A 19,681-nucleotide genomic window follows, 5' to 3' on the forward strand; every position below is an offset into this window, starting at 1 on the left:
TCTGCCCCTCCTGGGCCACACTATGTCATGAATCAAGCCAACCTTTCAAGATATTAACCTCATCTGGCCCCTGTGGTTCCCCAACCCAGGAGATCCTCTATCTGGTCCAAACATGCCCTCTCACCAAGATCCCAGACGGCTTTGCTGCGATCTATCGATGCAGCCATGAGCTGGAGAGGTGGCTTAACAAAAACGAATTAGATGTGTGAAGAGAAAATCACCAATAACAACAACAACAACTGTTTCCATCTATCAGCTCCCAGATCTCACTTCAACCCCCTCTCTACCCACCTACCTTCCCCCTCATCTGGCTTCATCCATCACCTTCGAAATTGTGCCCCTTCCCCTCCCCTCACTGCTGTATTCTGTCTACCCCATAAAGATGATATCTAACTCAACTGTGTCCTCAGCATCATTCTCCCTCTCTTTCCACTTACCCCTTTTCTCCCTCAGAGTTCAACTATCTGCCAATCTCCACCTTTGATGTATTTATTGAATCTAGTTTACAGATCCCCAGGGTAGAACTTTCCGAAGATTCATGCCCCTTTGAGAGAGAAAAATAATCTCAGCTCCATCTGAAAAAAATTACTCATTCTGACATTATGTGTCCTAGATTTACTGTACCACTCAAAGAGAAAAATCATCTTATCAGTTACCCTGTCAATCCCCCTCAAAAGTACACGTATTAATAAGATCACCTCTGAATCCTAAATTCTAATGATTTTAGGACCTACCTGTTTAACTTTTCTTCATTCTGCACTTGTCAGCATGTGGTATTGATCATCCAGAGATATTGTCTCTGAGATCATACCTGCTGGCCTCTTCAAATCTTCCTAAACTCTACCTGCTTCAAGTCATCTCTCTTTCTACCTATGCACCAATGAAGACCTTGAACTTCAGCTTTTCATCCACACCTTTCACAATAATGATCAGCATTGAATGATACTCTTTTTTTTCTTGGCATGTGCCTGCGTGCCTGTGCGTGCGTGCGCTGTGATGATGACTTTTTCGTGGCTTTTTACAAGGCGCGGAATGAGAGAGAGAGAGAGAGACTGTGTGGCACGCCGCTCCTCACACAGACATTTTCGCAGTATTTTTCCCTTTATTTTACGAGATTGAGTTGCAATCTCGACACTCAGCCCGGCACGGATGGAAAGCGTACTCGGGAGCGGACCTGACTGGTTTCGAACCCGGGAACCTCCACTCTCGGGTCCGGCGCTGATGTCATTGCGCCACCAGCCGGCCCTGCATTCAATGATATTCTTAAACCTGGAACTAAGGAGGCAAACCCGGAGACGTGACTGAAACTGCAGAAAAGTCTCTCTGATCTCCTCTTTATTTCAGGATGTGTCATTATTGCTCTCCCTCTCCTACTTTCCTCACACTATGTAACTAGGCTTTCCTTTCCACGAAGCTGCCAGTGAATAATGGTGTTCCTCAGGGGTCAGTATTGGGATCTCTACTTTTCCCATTGTTTGTCATTGACTGAGATAATGTTGTTGATGGCTTTTGTGGCGGAGTTTGCAGATGATACGAAGATAGGTGGAGGGGTAGGTAGTGCTGAGGAAGCAATGAGATTGCAAAAAGACTTCAACAAATTGGAAGAATGGGCAAAAAAGTGGTAGATGGAATACAATGTTAGGAAATGTATGATAATGCATTTTACTAAAAGAAACAAAAGTGCAAACTATTATCTAAATAGGGACAAAACTCAAACATCAGAGGTGCAAAGGACTTAGAAGTTGTCGTGCAAGACTCGCAGAAGGTTGATTTACAGGTTCAGTGTGTGATAAAGAAAGCAAATGCAGTGTTGGCCTTCATTTCAAGGAGAATATGATATAAAAACAAGGAGGTAATGCTAAGGCTTTATAAGACACTAGTCAGACTGCAGTTGGAGTATTGTCAACAGTTTTGGCCCCCATAATTCAGAAGGGATGTGTTGTCACTGGGGAGAGTGCAGAGGAGGATCACAAGGATGATTCTGGGAATGAAGGGAACGTTTGGCAGCTTTGGGCCTGGACTCACTGGAATTTAGAAGAATGCCTAGGGATCTCATTGAATCCTATCGAATGTTGAAAGGATTAGATAAAGTAGATGTGAAGAGGATATTTTCTATGGTGGGGGTGCCCAGGACTAGAGGGCACAGGCTCAAAATTGAGGAGTGACCCTTTAGAACAGAGTTAAGGAGGAATTTTTGAGCCAGGGCAGTGAATTTGTGGAATGCTCTGCCACAGACAGCTGGGGAGGCCAAGACCATGGGCATACTTAAAGTGAAAATTGATAGTTTCCTGATTGGTCAGGGCATCAAAGGTTATGGCAAGAAGGCATGATGGAATGGCAGAGCAGACTCAATGGGCTGAATGGCCTAATTAGGCTCCTATGTCTTATGGTCTTATTCTATGGTTTTCCTTTGGCTTCACTTTTCAAAAGACTAATCACCCTTACCAGTACTGAGCACTGAATGCTGGCTGCTGATGGATTAAGGTACATTCTGCCCGGTTCTCTTGTCTGGCAGTCTGCCCATTCCTTCTTCACACTATTATGAAATACAGAACCCTTGAGAACATGAACTGATTATGACTTTGATGTGTTTAGTTCAAGCTAATTTCTATTCTTGGGTGGCAGTGTGGAGATACATCTTTACCAAATGAGGTGCAAGATGCTCCTTCCCTCTGCTAGCCTGTAAAGTCACCCTTGGGCAAGGTGTCGCACCTGCTTTGCACTCTGATCAGGGTCTTGTGAAGCCATGGGAGCAGATGGTAGATGGCCATATGAGCAGTTGGTGCATATCACAAGTCCTGGTTATGAAACCACTGATGCCAGGCAGACAATCTCTGAAGAATATTAATAATGGCTGGGGTCACCTGTCTTGTGAAAGCACTGCCCAGAAGAAGACAATAGAAAACCACTTCTGTAGAAAAAATTTGCCAAGAACAATCATGGTCATGGAAAGACCATGATCGGTGACATCATATGACATGGCACATAACAAGCAAATTTCTACTCATAAATGAACATTCTCTGCCTGGTATTTTTTCCAGTAAACCTATTTACCCTAGACATAGACATCTTCCCTAAATTGGTATTTAAAATTGTACAAAAGACTCCAGCTAAACCAAAAAGTTGTAAGCATTTGCATAACTGTTTTCATTTTTGAACTAATATCCCAACTTACAATGATCGCTATACCTTTCTCTATTGCATTAACACCTTGGCTAGCCAACTTGACTTTTCACCGGACAGCTTTCAAAACAGTATTACATATGTTATAAACATCAACACATAACCATGAGAAACAGCAAACACAAGAAGATCTGCAGAAGCTGGAAATCCAAAGCAACACACACAAACCGCTGGAGGAACTCAGCAGGTCAGGCAGCATCTATGGAAAAGAATAAACAGTTGATATTTCAAGCCGAGATCCTTTTTCAGGAGGTGGTCCAAAACGTCAACTCTTTTCTATAGATGCTGCTTGACCTGCTGGGTTCCTCCAGCACTTTGTGTGTGTTGCATGAGAAACAGCATTATATTTTCCATCTTGGTGCATTGCAGCTTTTCAGACACAAAATTAAAATCGGTATCGTTTGTTAATTTGCTTTCTCTGTCTGTATCAAAATAGGCCAGGTATTCATTTGTGATATTGGCTTAATTTTGTTTCCTCTCCCCCAACTTACTTACTGACCATGTCCTAAAGCTGTGCTGCCCAGAACTCTTATGTTCCTTTGTCTATGTTCACTTTCATTAATAGCCCTCATTTCACACCTTTTATGAACAAAGTATATTCTGTTTCCATTAACCCATTATCAAGATTGTATGATTTACAGTTAATATCTAAGGCTCTGGTAAACTTCTATAGATGTGTGTGGAGAGTGTATTGATTGGCTGCTTCACAGCTGGTATGCAAGTGCCAATGCCTTTGAATGGAATATCCTACAAAAAGTCGTTGATTCAGCCCAATACATCAAGGATAAAGCACCCCACACCCCCCAACCATTGAGCACATCTACATGAAACTCTGTCTTTGGAAAGCAGCATCCACCATCAGAGATCCCCATCACCCAGGCCATGCTCTCTTCTCGCTTCTACCCCCAGGTAGAAAGAACACAAGTCTCAGGACTCACACAACCAGGTTCAAGAACAGTTACTACCCTTAAACCATCAGGCTTTGAATAAAAGGGGACAGCTACACTCACTTGCCCCATCACAGAAATGTTCCCACAACCAATGATCTCATTCTTATGGACTCTTTATCATGTCCCCTTTATTTATTGCTATTTATTTATATTTGCACTTGCACATTTTGTTGTCTTCTGCACTCTGGCTGATCTTTCATTGATCCCGTTGTAGTTACTATTCTATAGATTTGCTGAGCATGCCCAAAGAAAATGAATCTCAGGGTTGTATATGGTGACATTTATGTACTTCGATAATAAAATTTACTTAGACCTTTTGAATATTTTAGATTCATCCTATGGCATAGTAGTCAGGGTTCACTAGGAAGGTCAAATAGAACAACAACTGAGTTGCAAATTTTGAAACATGCTTGCTTTCTCACTTTTCCATTGTTGATGAAGGAACTCTAACCCTGAACCTGGACTCTGTTTCTCTGCTCATCAGTGCCTGACCTGCTGTGTATTTCCTGTATCTTATGTAATCATGTTAGATTTCTAGCACAAAGGCATTATTAACCCCTGCAAATAACATTTGTCCCAGCCCTGACCAACTACAATCTGCCTATTACGCACGTGTTCTTCCATTGTTGCTGTTGAAAATGGAAAATAACTGCACAAAACAAGTAGAAACCCAGGAAGTTATTCCATAAGAAAATAATGTGCGCACTGACAGCAGAAAATAAAATGTGCATCTCCAATAAGAAAATCAAATGTCATTGAATAACTACTCTTTAAATTATACAAGATAATGTTTCTTCCATATTTCCCTATCAACATGACCAGGTTGAGATATCAACAGCTGCTGAGTAAATGGCACACAGTGAAATTGATAGTAATAGGGTGTTGAAATTTAGAACAGCAAATATAACCCTGTGGAGCTGATAAGTATGCATCTAATTAGGTTATATAGTTCAATCGTATTATAGAAGTTCACTCTAAAAGTTAAGTGAGCTGTTTATAACCACAAGAATGGAAGTTAATTGCTTCTGCAAATACCATTCCCCCAACTGATGAACATGCTGAATATTTCAAGGAGAGAATACACGTTTAGGAAGAATTGATTTACAAGTTCATAACTGATGAGAAAATGCGGTTGCAGTGAAATGAAGTGAAAACCATACATTATATACTGTATGTTATGGATGGTGTGAATGAAAGTGATTGATAATTCATAAATTATTCAAATATTGCTTTGCTATGATGGTAATTGAAATATGTAATATAATATGATATTTATATAATTGAAGACAAATGCCTACAATTACTCAAAAAATGAACCTCTTCAATTATAGTCTGCGTGTTCACTATTGTTGATAGCCTCCAGTTTACTTCAGTTAATTAAAGACTGTATATAACAGTAGATATAGGGATGACAAGGTAACTTGAAATGGAGGAGATCTGTGATTGTTGCCATAAATCTATGACAATAGCTGAATGGATAAAGAAATAATTCTAGGGATAAAAGAGGATGTTATGAGTACGTAATGAAATATTTACTCAGCAAATGCAAATAACAAATTTTCCAAAGCAAATGAACTAGTGAGGAAGAATGGGAGAAAAAGTCTGAGGAGATTTGGTATGCCACCAAAGACCAGCAAACTTCTACAGGTTCATTACTGCCTGGTATGGAGGCACCAATGCACAGGATCAAAAGAGGCTACAGAGAGTTGTTGACTCAACAGCACAATACTCCCCGTCATCAAGGACATCCTTAAAATTCAGTTCCATTATCATTCGGGACTTGCCCGCTCATAAACATGAGAAACTCTGCAGATGCAGGAAATCCAAACAAACATACACAAAGTGCTGGAAGAACACAGCAGGTCATGCTGCGTCTGTGGAAATGAAGAGACAGCCGATGCTTTGGCCCGAGACCCTTCTCCAGGTCCTGAAGAAGAGTCTCGGCCTGAAACCTCAATAATCGATTCATGTCCATAGATGCTGCCTGACTTACTGAGTTCCTCCAGTATTTTGGGACATGCCAACTTCCCATTTCTACCACCAGGAAGGAGAAACAAGAGGCTGAAGATCCACATTCAACCTTTTTTGAACAGCATCTTCCTGTCTGCCATCAGATTTCCGAATGGTCCATGAAAACTACCTTGCCGTTCCTCTTTCACAATATTTATTAATTCATGAATAACTTATAGCATATTTTACATCTTGCATTGCACTGTTGCCACAAAGCAACATTTTACAACATACATAGATACGTCAGTGATAATAGACTTAGATTCTGAGTTAGCTGATCTTGACAACAGAAACACTTAGGATTAGAATTCCTGATCCCTCTTATTAGACATTAACTTTTGCTTCAAGTGCGTGTTAATCGGTGTATTCCATTGCTTGCTTTATTCTATTATCATAATCCAGCATTTCTGAAATGGGTAACATGATAAATCAAACAAGATGCTTATTGTGAGGAAAAGAACTTTGATTTTTTTTTCAGCAGTGAGAATTCTCAATTGAGGAACTGTGACAAAATAAACAGTTCTGCTGACACATAAATAAGATCACAGAGAACATGAAGTGATCATCATGGAACTCCAGAGCCAGAGGCCAATAATCTTATAGATAGATTATTAAAACAGTGAGAAATGGCAGAGAGAAAGCTGTGTACCAAAAAAAATACAATCTACCATCAGACTGCTGAAGACAGCTAAATAAATACTTCCCATTACGTATTGCTTGGTGGCTATGCTTTAACCTTTACATCTGAAGTCTGTAGGAAATATGCCATACTAGAACATTTATTCTGAGCACTGATCTGCTGGTAGAGCCAGACATTGGTTACTACTGGTTCAATGCACTTTTAATGACCAGCAGGGTTTCTCCCCGCAACCTTTGCCAATATCTGGCTCTCACTATGAGGAGATTGTGGTGATGACCAGATTGCTCCTCGTGGGAATTTTGTATGAGAAATAGTTGCTATCCTAAATGTGACAACAAAGGTTATTTAACTAGAATACAGAACACAGAGCATTACAACACAGGAAAAGGCCGTTTGGCCCACAATGCTGTGCCCAATTAAACTAATGATGTCTAATTACACTAGTCTGTTATGTCTGGTCCATTACTCTCTGTTTTCTACATATTCATGCACTTATCTAATTGGTGCAATTTGGTGTGTCATTAGATCACAAAGTTGTTATACAAAATCAACTCTTCTTATTGTTGTCAAGGAATTCCTATTTGCTTTCTTTCATACTTGAATGAAAATGAAAGCAGGACTCTAAATGACCCTTCTCATGTCTCACCATAAACTGTTCAGATTTGCTTTGACACTTGTATCTCTTCTGCATTTAAGATGTCTTTAATCCTTCCTCACAATATACCTTATGAAGGTCTTGTGCCTTATTGTCTCCCTATACTGCATACTCTCTGCAACTTTAACACAATATTCTGCCTTCTGGCATTGATTTTCCCTTAAACTACTATGAAGTACTGATGGGACGAAATTATTTAAATGCAAAATTTAAATGCATGCAAAGTAAACATTTTCTCTGTACCTCAGTACCCGTGACAACAATAAACCAATTTATCAATTTAGCTGTTACTTAATTTATGGAGAAGATAATTATTTCCTGTAAAATGTTAAAAAAAACTTGGGACAGTCAGTCTGCAGGAAAGAATCCATCCAAGGAATGGAGTGGGGCTCATTCAACAGCTCTATGCCATCTGAAAGAGTGAGATGCATTGTAAAAATAAAAGGACTTACCTTGTCAGGATCAGAGGCTGTAATCACCCATATACAGTGTGCATCGCTGTCATACTGAACTGGAAAATTGGGGGATGAAATAACTCCAGTAGGACCATTCAGATGGGCACCACAAACTCGAGCTATAGCAAAACAATTTAAAATAATTCAGAGCTGTGCTCGATTAGTGTTAAGAACTACATGAAGCACTGTCATAGGAAAGCAGCATACATCATCAGAATTCCTCACCACTCAGGCCATCCTCTTTCTCCCTGCTGCCATCAGGTAGAAGGTACAAGAGCCCTAGGACTCAAACTGCCAGGTTCAAAGGAGATAACTACTGTACACTAACTTGCCCATCTATTGAGATGTTCCCACAATCAACAATCCCACTTTAAGAACTCTTTGTCTTGTTATTTTGTGTTTAGGTTATTTATCACTATTTATTCAAATTTGCATATGCTCATTTTGCTGTCTTCTGCACTCTATTTGATCTTTCATTGATCCTGTTATAGTACTATTCTATAGATTTACTGAGTACGCCCAGGAAAATGTACCCCAGGGTTGTATGTGGTAACATATATTTAATTTGATAATAAAATTTACTCTGACTTTGACTAAGTCGTTGCTGTGAATGGAAGTTTGTTTTAAGGCAATTAAACTATCATTAGATCCAGAAATAGTTAATTATTGGTTAATCTTACTTGAATTCTTTTTTTTGCTAGCACACTTTATACATAGAATGGGACGGCTAATGCAAATAGAACTTTAAAATAGATTGGATACATTTCCCAAAGCAATAGAATTGCTGTCAAATTCAACAATAAAAGATGTTTCACAGCTCATTAAATCTTTGCCCTCACTGTGCTACAATTACACTTCTTTCAGTTCTGTTTTATGACAAATAATCCTCTAAATCTAAATCCATTTCAAAGGATTATATTGGACTGGGGATGAAATTAATACAATGGCAATACATAGCTGTCACCACTTGTGAAAGCGCTATTTGTGAATCCAGATGAGAAATGCGAAAATAAAGTTTGAAGCATTTTATGCCTTACAAGTGTATGACACAGGTTGCTATCGATAAATCATGTGATGTGTAGCCTTAAGGAGAAAGCAGGCCCCATTGCAACGGAAGGATAGAACCAATGTAATCTCGTTCAGAATCTGTTAACAATTCCACTAACTATAGCCTGACTTTGAACAGTGAAAGAAGGCATTAAACAAACCACCTCCTGAACTATAAGCAGAGATGAAGAAAGCTGAGAGAATGGAGAACAGGCAGCTCAACAGAGGCATAATAAGCGGTAGAAATTATTAAGTGCTGTAGATAAACTGAACTATAGTAACTTCACTTGACTACATCATCCACAACCTCAATCAAATAAGGAAAAAGTTAAATTTAGATTTAATTATATTTAAAAATGTTCAGAATAAAAAAAATATTCAAGATAGACCTATCAAAATAATTGCAAAGATTAGTCTTGTCCTGCTGTCCTTCCAGTGGAGGGTTGAGGGGGAAGCTCAACAAAAACTTATCTGAATGATCACAAGCTGCCAGAAGATTAAAGGTCTCTTGCAATACACCACTAGTAATTCACTGTTTGGAGATTCTGTACTTATTGAGCCCTGGACTCAAACGGGCTCCCTTTCTTTCTCTAGCCTTGATTTCCTTTTGTTTAGGTACAACACAATGAAGTGAATAGAAATGGTCCTTCCAAATCAGTTCAGAGAGACAATATAAGTTTTGATGTACATTCAAGGTTCCATGTCTTTTCAGTTTTATTCAGCACAAAGCATTGAAAGGCAAAGGCTAGAATGTTGCCAGTCATTTGCAGTGGCGTATTTTTTTTAAAAAAAATATGGCATTTAAGAACACTATGACCAAGAATTGTCTTTATCAAGAAACAATTTTTATTTTTTCCAGTTTTAATCTACTTCTCATTTTAATTCGTGAATTGTAAAATTATGTAGCAAATGTTTAATTCTACCAAGAATTATACCATTTGTGAATACTATCTTATGAGCTGCATTAGATCACTCGGCGTGATTAAAGCCACTCTGTTTAATGATAAGCATCAATATACGAGTTTCTGAAAGAAAGTGACAGTTCCTTGCACAGGGAAAATTATTGCAAAGTATGTTGGTTTCACTTCTCTGAACTCCACCAGTAAGTAGTATCAAAAAGCCTTTGGTAAAACAAATATTAACTACTTGCCAATTAACTCAGACTTGATATGTCACCAACATGTCTAACAAATTTCTATAGATGCATTGCCATCCTGTCGGGAGGGACTGCTGCAGAGAATTGGACAAAGCTGTAGAAAGTTGTAAACTCAGTCAGCTCCACCATGGGCACTAGCCTCCCCTGCATTGAGGACATTTTCAAAAGGCAATGCCTCAGAAAGGCAACACATATCATAAAGGACCCTCATTACGAGGATATGCTCTCTTCTAATTGCTACCAACAAGATGGTGGTATAGGAGCCTGAAGACACACACCTAGTGTTTTAGGAACCCGATTCTGATTCCTCCATGAGGAGAAGTTAACTATATTCATAGGGTAGCGTAATTACAAGAAGGGTGTATAATTCCCAACTACCAACATTGAGTTGGGGTTTCGCTTTGAGAAGCAGGTCTGACACAATGACATTGTTACATAAGGATTTTTTAACATACTTTTGTGTTTAGGTTCTTGAGTTCAATAAACTGTGTTATGGGTTTCATCAAACATAAAACGCCTCACTTTGTTTTATTTGTGAAAACATAAACATCCATTTCCGCCATATTAATGCCAAATATTGCACCTGAACACAGAATAGCTATAGCCTTTTCTAATAATTGCATTTTCTTGAATATATTAATGAAATAAGCAGAGCTGATAATGATAAAATGATGAAACATCAATTGACCTGCAATGTTAACACTGTGAAATATTGCGGAATTTTGGTAGCCCGGCTTGGCTATTTGGAAGTTTGGTTGATCACCTAGCTTGGCAAAAGCTTTGCAGATGTTTCGGCTCCAATTAAGAAGCCATCATCAGTGCACAGCTAAGGGTATTGTCTTCTCAGAATGCCAGCTTATATACTCCTTCAGGGTCCGAATGGATATTGATTAGACATCATGATCTGGCTGGCTGTTTCAAAACACTGTGAACAGTTTAGCAGTAGAAGATTCAGCGTTGATCTGCTGAGGTCCTCCAGCATTTTGTGTGTATTGCTTTGGATTACCAGCATCTGCAGAGTTTTTCATGCTTATGATAAATATTTATGCCTTAAACTGCAGAGCTCTTGATTATTTGGCCATTAAAGCTATTGTTGCTGTTGAAACCATGCTATGCTCAAATTTTCCACTGTGCACTCTGATATTATAATGTTGACCACACAATCAGAAATGTTAGAGAATGGAAATTTGAACTGAAAATATGCTGCATTATACTTTTGTAGTGATATGTATTTCTCTCATTAATCAGATTTGCTGAAGATAAGAAGAAGAAACTTCTTTTAGAAAGACGCTTCCAATACTGGGAGAGTCTAGGACCAGAGCAGAGAGAATGGAAGGGTGTCCCTTTAGAACAGTGATGAGGAATTTCTTTAGCCAGAGGATGGCGAACTTGTGGAATGCATTGGCTCAGATGGCTAAGGAAGATAAGTCATTGGGTGTATTTAGAGCAGAAGTTGATAAGCTCTTAATTAGTAAGGGCATCAAAGGGTATGGGGAGAAGACAGGAGAGTGGGGTTGAACGGGAAAATAAATCAGTCATGATTGGATAGTGGTGCTGACTTGATAGGCTGAATGGCCTAATTTTGTTCCTATGTGCGAGACAGAATCAGATATTCAATGAAACTTGCAGCGCTGAGGGGGACCCCTTTTACCTATAATATCCATGCCAACTACATTGCCCATTTACACGAATCGCATTTGCACACATTAGGCCTATATCCCTCTCAATGTCTGTCCTATCAAAGTAGCCATCCAAAAGACTTTTAAGCATTGTAATTGTACCTGCTTCCACCACCACCTGTGGCAGCTTGTTCCAGACATTCGTCGTCCTCTTTGTAAAGACTTGTTCCTCGGGTTGTCTTTCATTTTTTCTTGTCTCACCTTAAACCTGTGCCCTCTAGTTCCAGACTTCCCTGAACTGGGAAAATGATCTTGACTATCTATGCCCGTTATAATTTTAAGCCTCTATGGACTGTAATGTTCCAATGAGAAAAAACCCTAGTCTATCCAACCTTTCCTGACAGCTAAAACCTTCCATCCAGGTGAATCTTTTCTGTACTCCTTGTGATTCCATCACATATTTTCTGTACTGTGGAGACCTGAAATATATAAAATACTGTGTGGTTGGACTAATCTTTTGTGCAACTGTAACATGACATATCAATTTTTATACTCAATGCCTCAAATAATGAATGGAAGCATAACAAATGCTCTTTCATCACCATATCCAACTTTATCACCTGTATCAAGTAGCATGGAATTATACACCAAGGTCTCTTTTTACATCAATGCTCCTAAGGCACCTGCCATTATATGTCCAACCTAAATTTGATCTTCTAAACACATTACCCTACACTTCCATCTGCTACCATTCCGCCCAACTTTCCAGTCGATCAATGTCCAGTTGAATTCTTAAGTAACTTCCTTAGCTCTCTCTGACTCGTCAATTTTTGTGCTATCTGTACACCTACTAATCACATCACATAACATCTTCATCAATGTTATATATATTTATTACAAACAAAATAGAATTGACACAAAATAACCAGGTCCTGCAGAAATGTGATAAAAATGCATTTGTCTCTGTATGTTGCCACAGCTAATCATAAACACTGCATTCTTCCATTTTATAAGCTGAATCTCAAATAAAACTACAGAATAGTTCAATGATTTCCAAAGGGGACATTGTTCTGAATCTTGTTCTCCCCTTGGATCATAGGTTTATGTAGGGAAGCAGCATATTTCTGGAGCGATATACAAATTCTGTTCTTTGTTGGATAAATCTTTGCAGCAAGTACATACAGTTTCACATTCAGACATGAAGTAAAGTTTTTTTATTGATGATGATGAGGTGGTTGAGACTTTGTCCTAATACCACCCACCTTCTGCATGTATATGCTTTAGTATGAATTTATTTTAATGAAGAAGAGTTAGGTCATTGTTCAGGCTTGATCTTCACGTATGACAGAAAAGTTTTGAGGACCTACCCCTCATTTTACACTCCTGCTTATGTTACTTGTGTGCTTTTATTACACTTAAAAGATTACCCTGTCAAAAATAAAACTGAAAAGTAAAGTTCTACCTCCCTGCATTGGTAAATTGCTGGTGGCTAACTAACACAAGCGCCAAAAACTTCAAAATAAAATTTTAAACAAAACTCATACTGTCATAATATTTAATTACAGCTAATTAGTTGCTGTTCATAAAATACAACTTCTCTTGACTTGAATTTTTGGCAACTTCTGAGACTAGAATCTTATTTGTACCATATTGCTCTATTACGGCCATTTAAGATGATTAGTTTTTCTCTCATTCCCCATTGCATTGACACGAAGGACACATCAATTCACAGAAATGAAGGGATGAGGAAGAATAATGGCTCGGAATGACTGTGAAGGTGAAAACTAGTCAGCTGCTCAGCTTAGTAACTGTCAGTAATTTCTCACCTCGGCAGAATGGTCTGTGATCACTCCAAGCTGCAAACATGTCAGTTACTCTCAGACAGGTGATGCTTTTAGACCCTTGCAACTCGTAGCCTTCGTCACAGGAGAACTGCACACTGGAGCCCAGACTAAAAGGAGAAGGAGAAGCCGTCAGTTCTGTCGAACATAAAGATTAAAACACTGACATGAAATTTCACCTCGGTAAGACTAATGTAGCGTTATGTCCACTGCTGGAAGGTATCAATCATTCATAACATACAATTTTTAAGACAGACATTTTTGATGTTTTTTTTCTCTGAAATACATTCTCATTAAAAGTGACAGATGGACAGAGAGCAGAATGAAGCAGTATTTTGTGCATCATGACAAAGTTGAGAAATTACACTATGTTAATGCCTCTATTCTTTCCTTTCCTTCAACCCAACAAAACACCTCACACCTTGTATCTGTGCAAAACATAGGAAGATTGAGTGATAGGCTGTTAATGTATGGCAGCTTCATTATGATGGACCAGTGTTCCATTAAGAATTGGATTAGGTCTGTCACACTCACTGAGGAGGCTCCTCTTTGCTGTTCAAGAGAACTAAAGGGAAATTCTGGTGCTGAGAATAGATAAGTTGGGGATAAACATGGCCAGAGTTCAATTTTATGAACAAAAAAAATCAATTTGTATCCCAGACACTGCTTTGTATTTGAACTCTGATATATTTTGAAAAGAGTATAACCTCAGAGAGCTATAGTAAGCAAATATTTCATTCAACGAATATTCATCAGAGATAATCATATTAAAAATCTAGTTACTGCAGCGATGGTGAGTTATTATCTTGAACTGTCACATATACAGAATATATAGGATATAGAATGATGATAAGCTTTCAAATGGAATGATGTATGAGTTGAGGGTGGTGCTGCTGCATAGTCGATGCTATTTTTGTCTTTCCTGATGATAGGTGAGACAGGTTTGAGAGATACTGTCAAGAACTCCTCAGAGTTCCTGAGATAGACCTTGTAGATGATACACACTGCAGCCGCAATGAGTAGGTAACAGAGGGCCTAGTAATGAATGGTGTGTCAGTCAAGTGGGCTACTTTGTCCTGGTTGATGCCAAGTTTCTTGTGTTGCTGGATCTGCGCTTGTCAAGGTAAGTGGAGAATGTTCCAGCATACTCTATCAATTGCAGAAGAGCAGTGGACAGGCAAGAGGTGTTTTGATCCCTGTTGGATACTCAGTTTCCAGCCAGCTAGCTTTCACTTGGCTGAGGCATTTATGAGCATGGTCAATGGTAATCTTTAAGTTGTCAGTAATTTGGCCAGTACAAAACCACTAAATGTCAATGTTTTAGGACTAGCCACTCTCTAGATAGATGCTGTCATTGACTGGCTCTTAAATGGCAAACAACATTAATGTTCTCAACTCAATGCTCAATTCAGATCTGAATTGGTTTATCTGAAGAAAAGGAAAGTACTCCAATCATTGAATCAATTTCTCATTAACTTCAATTTTATCAGGAATCCTTGATGCCATGCTTGACCAAATGCTATCTTGTTGCCTAGGGCACTCAGTGTCAACTTGGATCTAAATTCTATTTATTTATTTAACAGCACAGTAACCGGTCCCTCCAGTCCAGCAAGCCCACACAGCCCAGCTATTAACCTACTTGCCCAATCATCTTTGGAATGTGGGAGGAAATTAGAGCTCTCTGTGGAAACCTGCGTGGTCACGAGGAGAACGCACCAACTCTTTACGGACTGCAGCAGCAAAAGAACTGAACTTGGCTTGTTGACAATGTAATAGTTCATTACTGACTGCTACATGGCCCCTGAGTCTGGATCAAGACTCAAATAAAACAAGGGCCGAGTCCCAGCAGAAATCAAATCCAACAGGTTGTGACCTTTGACAGTGTTGTTAGATTGAGAATAAATTGAGACAACAGTTTTGAGCTGCATTTATTTATCATTATTTGCCATTGGCAGGCCAATATTCATTGCTGGGTAGACAGCAATGTTGTAGCTGTACTCTTACATCTTTACCATAGGCTCAGCTAATTTTGGATCACACATTCAGCAGTACAGCAGGGGTGTTTTTGTGGCCTACAGCTTTTGATAGACGTGTGTAGCTCACTCAGTTATCTCTTGCTGTCATGTTGAGTGAATCAATCTGATTCTCTATACTGTTATCTTTACACATGTAGCAGAAATGAATCATTTGTTCAATATACCCGGCTAAAAATTCTGCAAAAACACCAGCTTTACTATTTGCTCATTTTGGGCCCTGTTATCATTGGAAATTGATGCTCATGCAATCACTTAATTGCTCAACACTTTACACTTCCAGATGTTGCAAAGCCTCAAAGTCAATTCTAATCTACTTGCAGTAATGCAACAGAGTGAGGTGCTGCCATTCACAAGTGAAAGTTTGAAATATTTGTTTCCTCAGTGCTAGTTTATTATAAATTCAGAATACAGTAACTAAAAGTGTAATGAAAACTAAGGTCGCACCCTAATATTAATTTTCACACTTAATGTGGCTGAAAACATTTAAATATAAACTAAGGACTCTGTTTAGCTGGCTGTTGGTGTAGTGGATTCTGCACTGAACTTCGAGGTGAGTGGTGCTGGGCTCATATCTGGCCAGCTTCTTGCACGCCTTTCATCTGTGCTGGGCTGAGCATCGAGATTGCAACATGGGTCTTGTAAAAAAACTTCCATTGCTCAAGGAACGGCATGGTTGTCACCCAATGTGCCACAAGGCACGGACAGGAACAACATTAACAACACGAGCTCTAGGCTTAGTGAACCTACCCATAACAGTGTGGCTGGCAAGAAAGAAATCAGGATAAAACTCACTCTGACCTGAATTTTATTCTCTGGACTCCCGTCATCACTGTCCATCTCTTCTCTGCGAACTACAAGCAATACTGACGAGAGCAAGACCAGGTTTTTAGGCTATCTTATGCCTGTCCACCATAGGTAGAACTGCTTCTCTGATCTGCCATCGAGATGTTTGCGGATAAGCGGCAAGTATTGGCTACCAGGTCAAGCAGTACTGAAATCTAGGAGAGGTTGTCTCTGCTTTCAGAAGGGCTCTACTCCAACACACGAGGGCATTTTGGTCTCTGCCCCGATCTTGTGGCGAGGACCTCAAGCAATTTTTTCAAACATCATCATCTGTGAACAGTTTTGAGGTGGAAGTCCAACCAGAAGGTCAAGGGTTTGTTTCATTCTTCCACTGCCACTCCCAGACAAGCAGAATCCCAACCACACTCCCAATTCAAAATCAATCACTTCCACATTTAGAAGTACATCTCAGCTTCCTTCTGTACAACTGCTCTTGGCTAATAGAAAATACTTATTTTACAATGTTAGTGCATATACATCTGGATAATTCCACCCACCATCCTGACATGAACAAGTTAACTCCCAGATCCGTAAAATCATTCCAAACGAGCATTGTTTTTTAATCAGCAATCGCTCTCCATTGTTGGGGCATGTGAGCCTTATTCAGGGCCTTTGTGATGCAGGAACAGCAGTGAATTGTCCTCTCTCATTGCCTTTTGGGTAGTGAGTTATCTGGCTTCTTTAAACTGGTGAGAAGGCAGATTTGTAGCTGCCTGTCGTCAACTACAGAAACTCACCCCAAGAAGCTCCTGATTTATTTTGCAGTTATTTCCTCTGGAGAAGCAGTTCCCAACCTGGGGGTCCATGGAGCCTTCAGTTAATGGTAGGCATAAAAAAAAGGTTGAGAAGCTTTGAACTAGAGGTTTCAGTGTTTAGATCCTGACCCTAAACTGCTAACAGTCTGGTTGATTGCAGTTCTGAATACTGCAATTTCCATTTCTTAGATGAGAGTTGGTGACAGAGTAAAGGTTCATAAAAGCAGATTATTTTCAAGTGAAAGTCAGGGGAATTGACTCTGTTACTTGAAAGGTGACCACTATAAAGTGGAGAGGCTTGGAGTTTACCCCTGGGTCAATGATAGAGGCCTTTCAGCTTGTGTTACCAAGCAAGCTATTCCCATCTGCCCAGCACTGGTCCAAAGCCTCCAAACCTCTGTTATCCATGTATTTATCTTGTTGGCTTTCAAATGCTGCTAATGTGCCTGTCTTAACCACTCTTTCTGGCAGCTCTTTCCAAGTATGCACCACCCTTTGTCTGAAGAAGCTGCCCCCGATATTCTGTTTAAATCTCTTGCCTCTGGTCTTGAACCTATGCAGTCTTGCTTGGGAGCAAGGTTACAGGTGTGTAAACGGAGACACAAAGAGCAACCTAAATATCGATTTATAGCTTCTAGTAATGTACCAAATATAATGCACAATTTTAACTACTAAGATCGTGGATGGGAACGCCTATACGCTCTGCTACGTTTTACATTGACACATTATTGAATGTAGATGATGTCAAAAAATGGTGATGCAGAATATACAACAGAACACAGTTACAGTTATAAAGTAAATTAAATTGTAATGACAATGACAGAATATAATGTATGACCTGGGGTCTATAAGAAATTTTGGACCACATAGTTTGAATGCCTGAAATGCATATTTCATTGCTGATAAGAATTGAATGAGGGACCTAAGAAACTCACTGTGGAGTCTTGAATAATGACCTTGAGTACGGGCCTTGAATAGTGATTGCAAGCTATGATATAATAATTCAGGTTGTTGACCTTTCATTTAAAAAAAACTTTAAAATACGACAGAGAGAATCTGGTCTATGCAAGCACTCTAGCAGGGTTACAAATAACAGTATTTTCTAATTAAAATGAATATTCCTGCTTCAATAGAAACGGAACACTTTAATTTCTTAATTCAAGTTGAATTAGAAGCATTCCAGATGAGATCTTTTAATATAGTCAGTAAAAATGAAAACTTTATATCAGTATTGTGGTTCTCAGTCTAAAAATCTTTTGATTTAAAACCGATTTACTTAATATGTGCTTTAGTTACAAACAAAACTCTCAATAGGAAATAAATTGTGATAATATACTTTATTTTAATGCATGCTAGGCCAACAACTCTCTTTCATGGAACAAGCTCTACATTACACAATTCTCAGAATGGATACACTATTGAGAATCTTTTAAGGACGCACTCTATTACTTTGTGCAGCTCTGGTGCGACACGTACAGATTAGCAAGTGGCAGATGTCAAGAAGATATATTGAATGAAAGATTGGCTTTCAAATTGAACTTTGTCACATTGCCAACTGGAGCACAAAAGATCCATATGTAAAGGTGAATGCTTTTAGACTGCAAAAAGATGGACTTTAACGATGTGATTTTTAAAAAATATCCAAGTAAGATTTTTTATCATGTGAGGAGGAGATGGGTGAGATAAAGATGGGAGGATGCTAGTAAATAAACCAACCTTTCCCACAGACATCAAATTTTTCTGCCCCAGTTCAATCTATTCACAGCAAGATGACTAATTTAACATTACTGCCAGAACAGCATTATTGCCAGCACTTAGGCAACTGTGAAAATTGCAGAAGTATTTGTTCCCAGACTGGAGGATAGGACAATCATATGTTTAAAATTATTTATCTTTTATTCTGAACAGCTTCAGTCCTGTGAACAAAAGGCAGTTTGCTTTTATAACTCTTCAGAATCTCAGTATAATTATTCTTGGAGTAAACCTTTTACAATTATCTTTACGTGAGCTAAAAACCTTGACCTGTGAGTTTCTATTCTGTTCTCAATTGCCACTCAACTGCAAACAAATGCTCTCAGCAAATAAACAGATAATGTAGCCAATAATCCAGTCAACATTCAGTTGAGACTACTAACAGAGATTACAAAACATCCACTCTTTCAGATGGACTTAATAGACCCCATGAGGCATTTTGAAAAATTGTTGGAAAGTATTTCATTATCTTGGCTTCAATTTATCCCTAAACCAACATGATAAATTGAGTATGCCATTATTTGCCTCCATTCTATTTATTACAGTCTGACAAAACATTAATTGACTACTGCTTTTGCCTGTGTTAAAAGAGTGACATGTTAAATGCATTTCTCTGACTGCAAAATGGCCACAATGATAAAAAAAACACAATAAATACAACTTTTCTCTTTTCAGAGATGTTTACAAACGTCCGAGTTCTTTTCTGAACTTCTCTGAATGGATTGTTTGTTTCAAATCC

The 19,681-nt window shown here is 38.9% G+C and overlaps 1 protein-coding gene across 1 annotated transcript in view; it reads right to left on the minus strand.

Annotated features, from left to right (window-relative positions):
• Positions 1-19,681, minus strand: part of csmd2 (CUB and Sushi multiple domains 2) — a 689,393-nt gene that overhangs the window by 596,960 nt on the left and 72,752 nt on the right. The window contains exons 4-5 of the mRNA XM_072247323.1: positions 13,542-13,666; positions 7,891-8,012 (exon numbers count right to left, since the gene is read on the minus strand). Coding sequence (XP_072103424.1) covers positions 7,891-8,012; positions 13,542-13,666 — 247 coding nt within the window. The remainder of the gene's footprint in view (positions 1-7,890; positions 8,013-13,541; positions 13,667-19,681) is intronic.

Source organism: Mobula birostris, chromosome 30 (assembly GCF_030028105.1).
Source record: "Mobula birostris isolate sMobBir1 chromosome 30, sMobBir1.hap1, whole genome shotgun sequence".
In the NCBI taxonomy this organism is placed as follows: Eukaryota; Metazoa; Chordata; class Chondrichthyes; order Myliobatiformes; family Myliobatidae; genus Mobula; species Mobula birostris.